Raw genomic sequence first — 13,102 nt, 5'->3', positions numbered from 1 at the left:
AAATGCGCCATGATACTTCAAAAAGTCTCCATGAACTATCAAATCACTAGGCGACAACGTGATTACGAGATTTGAGAAGATCACTTCTACTACGATTTCAAGCTCGAATATCCATGGATGAGCATGATCATGGAATGGCGCTCGGCGTATGGACAAATCACGCTTGTACTAAATAAAACGGAATGAAAATTGCCTTCTTTCATTATCTTATATGCTCCACGTTACTCATGCCTTTTCGCCCTGAATAGTTGCTACGACCCGTCTCGTATGCTTCACTTCGCGAAACTCTGCAAATGACACTATGTTAGAAAGTAATAATTTGAATCATAATGTTATTCAACTTACCGAGATACCAGATTCCTTGCCATGTTCCCGTTGCCTTTGTTTGACTCTAGTAAGTTTCTTTCTTCGATATCGAAGATATGAGGCGGATAATATAAATGACTTACCAACTTTCCGTCTTTTATGGGAATCGTGACGCTGGCGCCGATGAGTGCGGATTTGACGTGTGCCTGTTTTAGTTAGCTACCAATTCTTCTGTTATATAATTACTCGGATAATGTTTACCGGCACTGTAGCAACGTAAGTTAGTAAATTCTTGCATAAAAGTGTGTAAGAGCAGTAACTTGCTAGTCAACTCGACCAACAAGTTCCAGCCCCCGAAACAGGAACAAGCTATAAGGGCAACATACTGTCATCAGGACCTTCTGCACTATGTCTATACAGATCTTCCCCTTTGGGTCCTGCTTCGGGAGCAATGCGATCCAGCGCATCACTCATGTCCGCGCGCACATCGTCGTCCCAATTCTCGTTCAAGCTCAGCGCGCAGCTGGTGTGTTGAACAAACAGATTGAGCAATCCGACCTTATACTGTCTTATCTCCGGAATCGAGCTGACTATGTGGTCGGTAATGAGGTAGGAACCGCGCGACCGTGGCGGAAGCGTGAACTGCTTCTGGATCCACGACATGGCGGGCGCTGGTGGGGTTACAGTGGCTGTCGGCGCGTGGGGGTCGGAAGAGTGGCTCTTAGAAGCGATGTAGGAGAACGGGAGAGTGTATATGTAGTGAAAGGCTCCCGGGAAGAAAGCTATCAGCAGGACGGAAAGCAGGAGAACGTTGAAGAAGTTGTGCTGGAAAGATGATGTCGATGCGGATGACGGCATGGCGATCGATTTGATCAATTGAAGTTGTTGCACTTGCAGCTTTGGTGGGGTTATATCCCTGCTTGCCAATTTAGATGTCGTCTTGGTTCCTTTGTACCTACCGTATACCCTTATTATGCAATAATAGACATTTCATATTCTAAGTAAGAGTATTCAACTAATAGAATTCAGCTAGAGATATGTTTTAAGATGGCTACAAAGCTCTTGGGAATATGAACTGCTTTTACTGATATCTTCATGAAGCTAATTTTAGGTGTCTAAACAGTCGATAATAATATATACATAGCTGAATTAGCTCGTGTCTATGGCCGATCAAACCTGAGGAACAGAGCTATATCAATTCGGTGCTAATTCATGGCTAACTATTCGCCGGGTGATTTCACCGTTTTATGCAAGCGGATAGGAAGGTTGTGGCAATGATTCCAGATGCTCTCGGTGGTGTTCGTTTGCCTGTTGACCTATATTAGTTATTGCCTCACATGAACCATATCTGTCCAATTTGCTTTTCGGGTGAAGTTGAGATTGGTTTCTCGAAGCGGAGAGTTAGACTCACAAAAGGGTTGCCGCAATAGCCGCAAACTGCGATCTCCGGCTTGTCCGTGTTGATGAAGATTCTAGGATGACCTGCCGGGCCTCCTCCGCCATCACATGCCACTACTCGATCGTGAGTCCATGCTACTGGCTTCCTGTGAATGAGCTCAATTGCTGCTTGTGCTTGGGGCTGCATTGGTGTTAGTCACAGGCCGTCTGATCGTATACAACAGCTACGGTATCGTACCTGGAGAGAGAAATCGGTTTGCTCGAATCTCGGGCCCGTCATGGCTGCCGCCCTTGGCCTTTGGCTCCTTGACCAGATCTCTTTTCGGTTCGGCGCCTGCTTTAAGCCTCTCTCTTCATTCTCTACCACGCCCAGCGAGTCTTCTTCGGTTTTGGTTTCTGGTGTAGTTTCGGCCTTAACCGCGGCGGTGTTTGCATCGAGTAGACGGGCTGAGTTTGTAAAAGTGCGCTGCGTAACGCACATTCGCTGAGGGAGCTGTAACGCTCTTCGGGTGGTTAATCGTGAGAGCATCGTGCTGTGTCGTTGTTGTCGTCCTCGATTGAGAGATATGATCTAGGAGAGCGTTGGATTACGATGATTTGAGGTTGATGAGTATCTAATAATTCCTGGTTCGGGATTGGCTAGAAAAGGAGCTCGGACCATTTTGTGCTATTAGCGCTGGAGTGACACAAAGTAGTTTTTGATTATGTCATAATTACTAGATGCCCAGTGCAACGGAAGGTACCTGGGTACGTATCTCTTAATAGGGAACTCAATTTGAACTGGAACCTTGAAATATTTGAACATCAGACCCACCCTCATACCTTCAACTTTTGTACATTATTATTATCTACACCAAATTTTGGCGACTTGCCACCTGCGCCCATCAACATAGCGATAGCTATTACTTTAGCAACAACTCAATTCATTAGGAATAAATCACTCACACCGGACTGCATTAAAAGACAGAAAGATAAATCGAAAAGAAAGGTTTTGGCGAGATGGCGACGCCTACGCCCCCTAAAAGCATGTCCTCAAGACTACTAACTATGAAGTTCATGCAAAGAGCCGCAGCTTCTCCCACCTCTTCTTCTCCTTCCACACCAAAACTAGACGAGCAGGCTTCAAAACGACGCAAGGTGGTACACAACCCTACGACCAACAATAATATAAATTCGATCGCACAAATCAACCAGGCCGCGGTACAGGCCGCTATTGCTGAAGAAGAAAGGAAACGACAGGAGGCTTTGGTACATCATGCTGCTGAGCTTGGAGATGCGCGTTGGGTCCTTGATATATCGGACGAGGCCGCAGGATCTCCTAGTGAAATTCAAACGCCTCTGAATGTGGTTCAAGTTGGCTTTGCTCAGATTGATTCTCAAATTGACTCTTCTGATACTGTTGGTCTTGATGATAGCGAATCAGCTGACACCTCACACGCCAGAACAATGGTGAGACGGTACAATATGGAAACCAAAAAGGTACTGAATCCTCCATTCTATCCTCGATCACGCGTTTCCTAAACACGTTCGCGGTCTCCAATTTTCGTAACTTACTCTAGTATAGGTGGTAAAGGACGATAAGTCCGGAAGTGATGATTCCAGCTCTGACTCTGACTCCGATTCGTCCTCGGAAGAGGAAGGGGCGAGGCGGAAATCATACGGTCAAAGATCAGAGGCACATTCAGGTTCTGGTCCTTCTCGACCAACCTTACAAAGAAAGAAAAGTGCCGAGTGGTCTAAAGCTAAGCAATTTGCTGAGGCACGGAGAAAGAAGGACGTCAATTTGAATAGCCCTAGAGCACCCTCTACGTCCGGCGGTTTGTTATCGATCTCCTCGGGAGGTGGCACCCCACTTCGCCAATCCGCGAGCTTCACTTGTCATCGTTGTGGCAAGCCTGGTCATAAAGCCGCGGAGTGTCCCAAACGGTCAACACGCTGAATCATGTATAATGAGTAGTCATCTGCCCACCTTGCTGAACAGTGTGATAATGTGCTGAACTTAGATTCCATACATAGCTATACCCGTGGAGTCAAGGCAAGTGTATCATTGAAGCACACTGCCACATATCTTCCATGGGACCGTTTTCATACGAATTTACGCTTTGCGGAACTTTGCTTCGACCCGGATCACCTGATCAATATGTGACCTCCCACCTGGCGAGAAAAAAAGACCTACTAGAGACACGAAGGAAGTAGAAATATATCTCCTAAAGTGCGAGATAGCATCACGTAAGTGCTTTGTGGAACAACTAATTAGAACTTATCTTCACCAAAAAGCCCTAAATTTGATTAGTGAGCATCGTTATCAGGTGCATTGGTTTCATTTGAAGACATACTACTTCTATTTCCACTATACCATTTACCACCAGATATAATACAGCACGTGTCAGTTTCTAGGCTAGTCTACAGTCGATATAGAGACACAGGAAGCTTGGAGACTACTTAGGTACCTAGTAGGTATACGGCACAGTGGCTTGTGAAATGACCAGAATCCAGTCATATCCCCCCGAGTCTCCGGCTCCTATCCCGGTCTACTCCGCTTAAGCCCTAACCAACCCTCCAACGCCACCCAGCCATTTTCCTATAATTGCTTAACCTACCCCTAGGTACCTTTCTATTCGTCGGCATAGCAGCGTGCGCAGAACTGTATACAGGCCGCGGTGCAACCTCGCTCATCTATTGTGCAACTCCATAGTTGTACTAACGACGCAATATGCATGCCCTACTCCTAGATCTCACTTCTTCTTGTGAGAAATCCATACGAATAACAAGTTTCGATCGATAACACGCGCCTATATCCTGACGGCTTTATCATGTATCTTTACGTCACACAACAGAGGTTTTCTTTTCGTAGTAGGAAGGTATAAGACTCTTTGGGATAGCGATGTCGTAAGCAGCATGGAATATTTTGTCCTACATAATATTGGTTTCTTGTTATGGGATCCGATGTACTGATACGTGTCAATTGTCCGTTGCACTTCGGCCGAGCACATACAGCATCTCCAGGATATCTTGTCAACATCGAGATCGACACTTTTTGGATCATATCGTGTATAATTGGGTAACTTCTAGATCAATTATAGAGCAAACATCGGACGAGTGGATAGGCAGGCGAACCACGGTTCAGACGGTCTGTTTGCCGGCAAATGTTGCATAACATCCTATGATGCACAGCATCCGTCTTCTACATATCCATATGTTCTAAGGCTAAAATGTAGCGGGGTGAAGAGTTGCTAATTCGAATCAGAAGCGGAATAGATCGAGCTCTAGCGTACAAGTCAGTTTTAACGCCGCAAAGGCCGCGCGGTTCATGCGATGACTTGTTTCTTTAGGGTTAATATTGAACATGAAACTGAGACTACGAAATAGACTGCCCCAATGATATGGACCTAATGTAGTCTATAACCCCACGTACCGAGGTTTTCGAGGGAGATATATAGACCCTCTTACGGATCCATATTCATACATATATACCTAAGTAGGAATGTAATCGGGTTTGTTATACCCACACACGACTCAGTTGGGCTGAGGAGCCAAGAATCATGGGCCAACCGGAAGATTCCAAGACGCCCGGACCTATGATTTGCGGTCAATCCATGCAGAAACGTGGAGGGATGGGTTTTTCATCTTTGATGCCACCCTACTTAGGCTCTCCTATCCCGAAAGCTACTACTAGTTCCCTTCGATTATAGGTACGGTGAAAGCTCTCCTATCTTTATGACAACACAGAACCTTCTTGGCTTTTACTATCTTTACAGAAAACTCGCAATTCCGAGAACAGATCACGTCGTTTTATCATTCACTGAACGAATAAGGATATAAAACGACGAGATTTACAATCAGATTTTGTCAGTGTTAAAAGCGTTTTCCTTTCTTTTGTTTATCTAAGAAACTAGTTAACTATGTAATATTTATACCTAGTTTCCAATTTACCAGACCAATTCAATATGTGTTACCTTTACCTATCCCAGCAAATACCTAGGTACATATATAGTAAACATCCATGAATAGGCCCGCAATCTACCTTGGAAGTTGTTACGATATTACATAGTAGAAGGCATCGAAGAAGTTCTTAGATACAGAACAGATCTGGACCTGTCACAACCCCGAGAAGGGTTCCACAGTTAGTTTCCTTACCCTTTTTCTATTTGATCTGCTGCCCCAGCTAGTGTAGTCGGCATTGAAACATACCGCTCGTACCCACTGAGAAACAGGGTTACTAACCTGGTCTGCTTGTTTCTTACCTTACCTATTGGACTATGAGCCCCTACATCCGACCAGATTTGAAGTTGAAACGTTGTAATATCAAAGCTCAGTATAACGAATGAGGATTACCTATGTGAGCCTTTATAGTCATGACGGAGTATCTGATCCCATGACCGCTGAGGTGGTGACTGTAGACATATGTAGGACCCTGACGCCTGATTAATCCTACTGAACCTACATAGGTAGCCGTCAATATCCATCTAGAAGAAACATTGGGTCGTCACTAGTGTCCTGTACACTGTCTGTCATATCTGTCATAGTAAATCATGACTCGATCCCACTCATTTCTTCATATGGTATCAAAAGAAACAACCAAATAGCTCAAATCGATGAAATCATTTTCCTATTTGCCTAGACTGATTGGTTTAATATGATTAATAATACGTACCAGATGCGAATAAGTTCGCATCAAATTTGGTCACCGACCTCGGGGTCCTCAAGGGTCCTCAAGATGAGTGGATTATCACGACTCTTCATTCGTCGATACCATTCTTGAAAAATGACGTCCACCCCGAATTCTGACATCTCCATGAGTGTTTTTTCTTCTTCCTAGGTGGTGGCGGAATAGCTTGCTCCTAAACAAATTAGTCTTCACCGCGTTTCCAACAAGACCTTGTCACGCCATTAACTAATTTTCTCTTTTTTACCTATACCTACAATGTGGGTAGTGTTGAAGTCAATGGGTCTAGTTACATTTAAGTTGAACTTGTATTGGTTAAACGCCGGCATCCTTGAAAAGCGCATGGTTATCCAATGATATGGAGCTGGGACAATTAGTTGGTATATTATAACAGGTCGGCAAATTCGTAACGATGCGACTTTCCCGTGCTACAAAACTAGATTCATCCAATGTTTTTTACTCAGTTGCTATGGGTCAATCGCATATCTTATATGTGGATTTGGCAAGTGTGATACACTGGGTATGCATAGCAAGGGAAAGTACCCGGCATACATACCTGGAGGCTAGATAATAGTACCAGACCTAACCCAAACACTGTTACCTGTAGGTAGTAGGTAGTACCTACCGGATGACTTACCTCCAGGGCTACCAGACCCATTAAACCCCATATCTACTAGGTACAATATTTAAACACTTAAACCCTTGCCGCCAACATTGAACCGACTCCATTCCCCCCACATTCCTCAACTCCCTCTATTATCAACCATACCGTTCCAGGTTGCCACCGATCTTCTCCAGACATCGATTGGGATTGAGATTGAGACATCTAGGGCTATACCTCACCTTACTTACTTACTAATTTACCTCCCTATCTAGTACTAGGTACCGTACATGCTACCTACTAGGTAGTATCTACGGTTATTCCTAATTTTATTTTATTTCATTTCTCGCATTCTTTTTCCGTGGCCCGCCTCTCTTCCCGTCAATTGTCGTCGTCGTCGCCGCGAACGGATTTACATATATCGGTTTATGGTACTAGGTAGGTAGGGTATGAATACGTTGGATGCCTTACCTTACTTGACCTAGTAAGAAATCACTTGCTTACCTATCAATTCGACCTAAGGTCACCTAGGGTAGTCATCTAGGTATACGCACATGCATATGGATACATAACACCTACATGTATAGAAGTTATTGTGTCTTCCTATTCGGGCTTTCCCTTCCGGCTGCATCACAAATTTTTTCCTATCCCGTCTCCGAAATATCGACAACCGGTCTTAATCGTCTGTCTGGGTACCTAGTGATGAGACCTTGCTAACTCGACAGCGACGCCGCCTGCAAGGAGTACGTCACAAGCTTCGGATTCAGAACATCACCCGTTCCCGTCCCCTACTAGGTATACCGCTTGGACATTCACTTAGGTACGTACGTCAGATGTATTGCGTTGGGTAGCCAACCCCCGGCCATGCTATAGAAATCTACTATGCACTCCACGGCGTTTGCGCTTATCCTCACTCTCACTCGCACTCACGCTTAAGTCTTGTCCGTGTACCGCCGCTTCATTCGAGATTGAGATTGGGTCTCGTCACTGGCCGCTTATCGCGTCACCTGTTCAGCCCAGCGCGCATTTCTACTTGGTGCATTGCCTACTACCTATACCTATATACATATATACATATAGACTTTTCTCCATGCCATTGTCATGAAGTATTGTCAGATTGGGGAACTTTCTAATAATTGCGGCCCGATGTAGGATCCTAACCATTGACCTCGCTATTTCTCAATTCACCAATTTCCGAACCCGCCATTTTCAGTACAGCGTAAGTAAACAACGTACATCAAAATCCATGGCATCCATGGCATTCATGACACCCCAACGTTCCATCGTCGATCTATACCGCTATTGCCTGTTTTCTCTAGTCTAAAAGTCTATCAATCCATGTTAATATTGTCAATATAGCGGAAACGCGCTACTGGTGTTTCGGAGAGCCCACCGGATCTCAACCCGAGTCAGTCAGCTTCTTCATCCCTTCTTCACAACAGTCTGCCCAGCGATATACATTCGATGCCCAGTGACTGACAACGATTCGCAGCTGTATCTTCCGCATTTGTCCTTTATTCACGAGCTCTACCGAGTCTCGGACTCTATTTGAAGTTAATTCGGAAGAATCATCGGTTAGTTTGGACTTGAAATTTATCATACATCAGGTATCTGGGGAAAACTATAGTCGGCTATTAGAAGGACGCTTTGATCTTCTTTCAGCCTCACTGCTAGAAGATCTAGCTCTTTAGATACTTATCAGCGCCCTCTTTTTTTCATCCAAGAGTCATCTTTGCGGTCGGGCCACCACTAGACTTCAGCAAAGTTGCCGACAGGAGCTGAATTCGTCTTACAGTTGCACGGACGACCAAATTCAGAGTCGGCAATAGCCTCTTTTCGGCAGAGGCTGTCTTTTTGCGTATCGGCAGGCAGAAAGTCAGCATCTTACTGCACCCACCATTGCCGGCCCGAATCAAATACCCGTGGAACTTCAGACGTCGTGCTACGAACTGTCGATTTCGGAGTACGAGCCGATCGTTCTAGACGTTGGTTAAGGGAAGCGAACAAGCGAACAAGCGCACGAACTGACTCCCACATTAAACTTCCTTTCCAACTCTCTGGTAACTGAACCTGGTCCTGGTCCCACGTTAGCGTCTCCACCAATACATTCGCACAGACGTGCATTTTTTTGTCAGCTTGTGCTATCTTTCGGCATCTTTGATTAAAAGTCGTCAACTGCTGAAGCCTTATTATCCCACCTGGTCCCCCTCTAGCTTAGCGCTACCCAGGACCTCTCCCTTTCCCCTCCCGAAGCAGCCATATCACAACTCCCGTGCCTTGGTAAATCCAGGCTATTTTTTAATCATCATGAGCTCTTCGAAGCCGTCACGCGATACGGCTGCATCGGGCGTCGTGATGTCGGACAGTGATCATCTACAGCAACCGGTCGAGCGACTCGCCGACCAATTAGAGGTTCCTTCCTTAGATGATCGGACATACCGCGTTATACGTTTACCGAACCAACTAGAGGCGCTTTTAGTTCACGATCCCGATACGGACAAGGCCAGCGCCGCCCTCGACGTTAATGTTGGTAACTTTAGCGACGAAGATGAAATGCCAGGCATGGCCCATGCCGTGGAACATGTAAGTCTTATTGAACAAGGTCTAATCGTTAGAGCACTAGCTGATAAAATACACCCCAGCTTCTTTTCATGGGTACGAAAAAGTATCCGGTAGAGAACGCATACAACGTGTACCTCTCTTCGCATTCAGGGAGCTCGAATGCATACACTGGGGCCACTTCGACCAACTATTTCTTCGACATAGCCGCCAAACCCAGCAATGGCGAGGAACCTTCCGCGACAAATTTATCCCCCCTTTTTGGTGGTTTGGATCGGTTCGCTCAGTTCTTTATCGAACCCCTATTCCTATCGTCGACGTTGGATCGCGAGTTACGCGCTGTAGACTCTGAAAATAAGAAGAACTTGCAGAGTGATCAATGGCGTCTCCACCAGCTAGAGAAGTCCCTGTCTAATTCCAAGCATCCTTACTGCCATTTCTCAACGGGCAACTTCGAGGTTCTGAAAACGGATCCCGAATCGAAAGGTATAGATGTGCGACAAAAGTTCATCGACTTCCACGAGAAGCATTACTCAGCCAACCGCATGAAGCTCTGCGTATTAGGTCGGGAACCCCTCGATGTCCTCGAGAAATGGGTAGCTGAGCTTTTCTCCGGTGTTCCGAACAAGGACCTTCCGCAGAATCGCTGGGAGACTGAAGTGCCGTATGCCAAAGAACATTTAGCTATGCAATGTTTCGCAAAGCCGGTGATGGATTCCAGAGAATTGAATCTCTATTTTCCGTTTCTCGACGAGGAGTTCCTTTACGAAACCCAACCGAACCGATATATCAGCCATCTGATCGGTCACGAGGGTCCTGGAAGCATAATGGCCTACTTAAAATCCAAAGGTTGGGCTAATTCATTGAGCGCCGGTGCCTATCAAATATGTCCAGGTACCCCAGGAATCTTTGATTGCCAAATTAGGCTGACGAAAGAGGTATGTCATTGCTATTTTCGTAGACTACATAATGCTAATCTGTAGCCTAGGGGCTAAAACATTACAAAGAAGTTGTTAAAGTATTCTTCCAATATGTATCACTTCTCAGGCAAACACCACCCCAGGAATGGATATTCGAGGAACAAAAGGGTATGGCAGATGTCGACTTCAAATTTAAGCAAAAGACGCCAGCTAGTCGCTTTACCAGCAAGGTCTGCGCTATAATGCAAAGGCCATTGCCACGAGAGTGGTTGCTTAGCGGACAGAGCCGTCTACGTAAATTTGATCCGGAGGCTATCAATAAAGGGGTACAGCTCTTACGACCTGACAATTTCAGAATGACCATAGTCTCTCGAGACTTTCCGGGCGGTTGGGATCAGAAGGAGCAATGGTATGGTACCGAATACAAGTCCGAGAAGATTCCTGAAGAATTTCTAGCCGAAATTTCTAAGGCATTAAATTGCACTGCAGCAGACCGCCTTCCTGCCTTACATCTTCCTCATAGAAATCAGTTTATTCCGACGAAGCTTGAGGTGGAGAAGAAAGAGGTCGAGCGACCTGCCTCTGCGCCTCGAGTAATCCGTAACGATGATGTAGCGCGAACATGGTATAAGAAGGACGACACCTTTTGGGTACCCAAGGCGAATCTAATCGTGAGCATCAAGAACCCGAGTATCTTTGCCTCTGCAGAGAATTCCGTCAAGTCGAAGTTATTCACGGATCTTGTACGGGATGCTCTAGAGGAGTATTCATACGACGCTGAGCTTGCTGGGTTGCAATATAACGTTAGCCTCGATTCCCGAGGATTATTCATTGAGGTATCTGGATACAACGATAAACTACCCGTCTTGCTAGAGCAGGTTCTCATCACAATGCGAGATCTTGAGGTCAAGGATGAGCGGTTTGAAATCATCAAGGAGAGGTTGACCCGCGGTTACAAGAACTGCGAATTGCAGCAGCCTTTTACGCAAATCGGCGACTATGTTTCGTGGCTCACGTCAGAACACGATTATGTGGTTGAGCAGTTGGTAGCCGAGCTTCCTGGAATCACAGCCGATGCTGTAAGGCAGTTTCATAGGCAGACCATGTCACAGCTGCATATTGAAGCTTACGTACATGGGAATGTGTACAAAGAGGATGCTCTAAAATTGACGGACATGATTGAAAAGATACTGAAACCTCGTATCTTAGCAAAGGAGGAGTGGCCAATCATCCGATCTCTAGATTTCCCGGCAGGGTCAAACTTTCTCTTCCAGAAAACCTTGAGGGATCCTGCAAATGTCAACCACTGTATCGAGTATTATCTTCATATTGGAGACAAGGGGGATCGTATGGTTCGCGCAAAGACACAACTCCTTGACCAGATCATCCACGAGCCAGCATTCGATCAGCTCCGAACTAAGGAGCAGCTTGGTTACGTGGTCTTTAGCGGTTTACGTAGCTCCGCGACGACGTACGGATTCCGCTTTATAATACAAAGCGAGCGTACTTCAGAGTATCTTGAATCTCGTATTGATTCCTTCTTAGTTACCCAGACCGCTTCTCTTGAGAGTATGAGCGATGCAGACTTCGAAAGCCATAAGCGAAGCGTCATCATCAAACGCCTCGAGAAATTAAAGAACCTGGACCAAGAAACAGGGCGGCACTGGGCCCAGATCAACAACGAATACTACGACTTTGAATCAGGTACAGTGCAACTACCTCCCTTGAAATCATCTACCACGTTTACTAACAATATGTACAGCCCAGCGAGATGCAGCCCAGGTAAAGCAACTTACAAAAGCAGAGATGGTGGAGTTTTACTCAACCTACATAAAACCCACATCACCAACGCGAGCAAAATTAGTTGTGCAGCTTATTGCGCAAGGTATTGGTCCGAAGGTGACGGAAGCCGAAGAGTCGAGCAATGGAGACACGACTACTATCTGGTCGAACGGTACAGAGCCACTATTGATTCGAAACGTGCGAGACTATAAGGCAAGGCTTTCGGTAACAGCAGGGGCACGTCCGGTTAGAGACCTCAGTGAATTCGAAGAGATAGACTCAAAGCTCTGAAATGATCGCGGGAGGGAGCGTTGAGTAGATGATAGAACGCGAGGAGCCATACCCCCTTTTGCATGGTACATTGCCGCGCTTCTCAACTCCACGTTTGGAATGGCTGAGATGGTGCTCTTCAAGACGATATTGTATTGCTCGAGTAGCCTAAACGATGCCTTCTTAACCCCACATATGGCTTAGTCAAGTCTTTAGTCAAGTTCATCTATGGTCCTGATGGATACCTTACACACGTAGGTATACTGTTGGCCAGAGACCGGAGGAGACATGGAAAGAGCCTTCATCGATGTGTGAAACTGGAAGTGGAAGAAGGTACGATGTTCATTAAGACACCTACCTAGACGGAAACGACAGTACTAGAAAATAGAATAATAAATGTATCTGTGAAGTACCTACATAGTGTTTGAGAGATGATCCATGATGATACCAGGTGACTGACTATCCTTTTTTCTTTATATTCTATTTACCTACCTGGTAGTCTATACAAGTTTTAGAAATGCACTTCGTTGTAATAAGGTGCACATAGGCTTAGTCTAAAAGGTTGCCTAAATACCTCGAGGTTCCAGTACCCTGGAGGTA

General features: G+C 45.6%; 4 protein-coding genes across 4 annotated transcripts; 2 read left to right on the top strand and 2 right to left on the bottom strand.

Moving 5' to 3' along the window:
- Positions 1-80: 80 nt before the first annotated feature.
- On the bottom strand, positions 81-1,188 carry GGS22DRAFT_107060 (uncharacterized protein). The gene is made up of 5 exons (XM_047957838.1): positions 693-1,188; positions 568-572; positions 450-512; positions 346-379; positions 81-287 (listed from the first exon to the last, which is right to left on the bottom strand). The coding sequence occupies exons 1-5, from the start codon at positions 1,162-1,164 to the stop codon at positions 226-228; spliced, it is 636 nt and encodes a 211-aa protein (XP_047821116.1). The 5' UTR covers positions 1,165-1,188; the 3' UTR covers positions 81-225.
- Positions 1,189-1,366: 178 nt separating this feature from the next.
- On the bottom strand, positions 1,367-2,299 carry GGS22DRAFT_107058 (zinc-finger domain-containing protein). Its single transcript, XM_047957837.1, has 3 exons — positions 1,943-2,299; positions 1,718-1,885; positions 1,367-1,614 (listed from the first exon to the last, which is right to left on the bottom strand). The coding sequence occupies exons 1-3, from the start codon at positions 2,231-2,233 to the stop codon at positions 1,552-1,554; spliced, it is 522 nt and encodes a 173-aa protein (XP_047821115.1). The 5' UTR covers positions 2,234-2,299; the 3' UTR covers positions 1,367-1,551.
- Positions 2,300-2,551: 252 nt separating this feature from the next.
- GGS22DRAFT_156621 (uncharacterized protein) lies at positions 2,552-3,873 on the top strand. The gene is made up of 3 exons (XM_047960399.1): positions 2,552-3,183; positions 3,269-3,648; positions 3,708-3,873. The coding sequence occupies exons 1-2, from the start codon at positions 2,704-2,706 to the stop codon at positions 3,641-3,643; spliced, it is 855 nt and encodes a 284-aa protein (XP_047821114.1). The 5' UTR covers positions 2,552-2,703; the 3' UTR covers positions 3,644-3,648; positions 3,708-3,873.
- A 5,314-nt stretch (positions 3,874-9,187) lies between these two features.
- GGS22DRAFT_107026 (LuxS/MPP-like metallohydrolase) lies at positions 9,188-12,911 on the top strand. The gene is made up of 4 exons (XM_047957836.1): positions 9,188-9,554; positions 9,614-10,468; positions 10,519-12,154; positions 12,213-12,911. The coding sequence occupies exons 1-4, from the start codon at positions 9,279-9,281 to the stop codon at positions 12,521-12,523; spliced, it is 3,078 nt and encodes a 1,025-aa protein (XP_047821113.1). The 5' UTR covers positions 9,188-9,278; the 3' UTR covers positions 12,524-12,911.
- The last annotated feature ends 191 nt before the right edge of the window (positions 12,912-13,102 follow it).

This window comes from Annulohypoxylon maeteangense, assembly GCF_022496945.1.
Source record: "Annulohypoxylon maeteangense strain CBS 123835 unplaced genomic scaffold GGS22scaffold_4, whole genome shotgun sequence".
In the NCBI taxonomy this organism is placed as follows: domain Eukaryota; kingdom Fungi; phylum Ascomycota; class Sordariomycetes; order Xylariales; family Hypoxylaceae; genus Annulohypoxylon; species Annulohypoxylon maeteangense.
The sequence above is the reverse complement of the archived record's forward strand: the minus strand, read 5'-3'. Positions and strand labels throughout refer to the sequence as shown.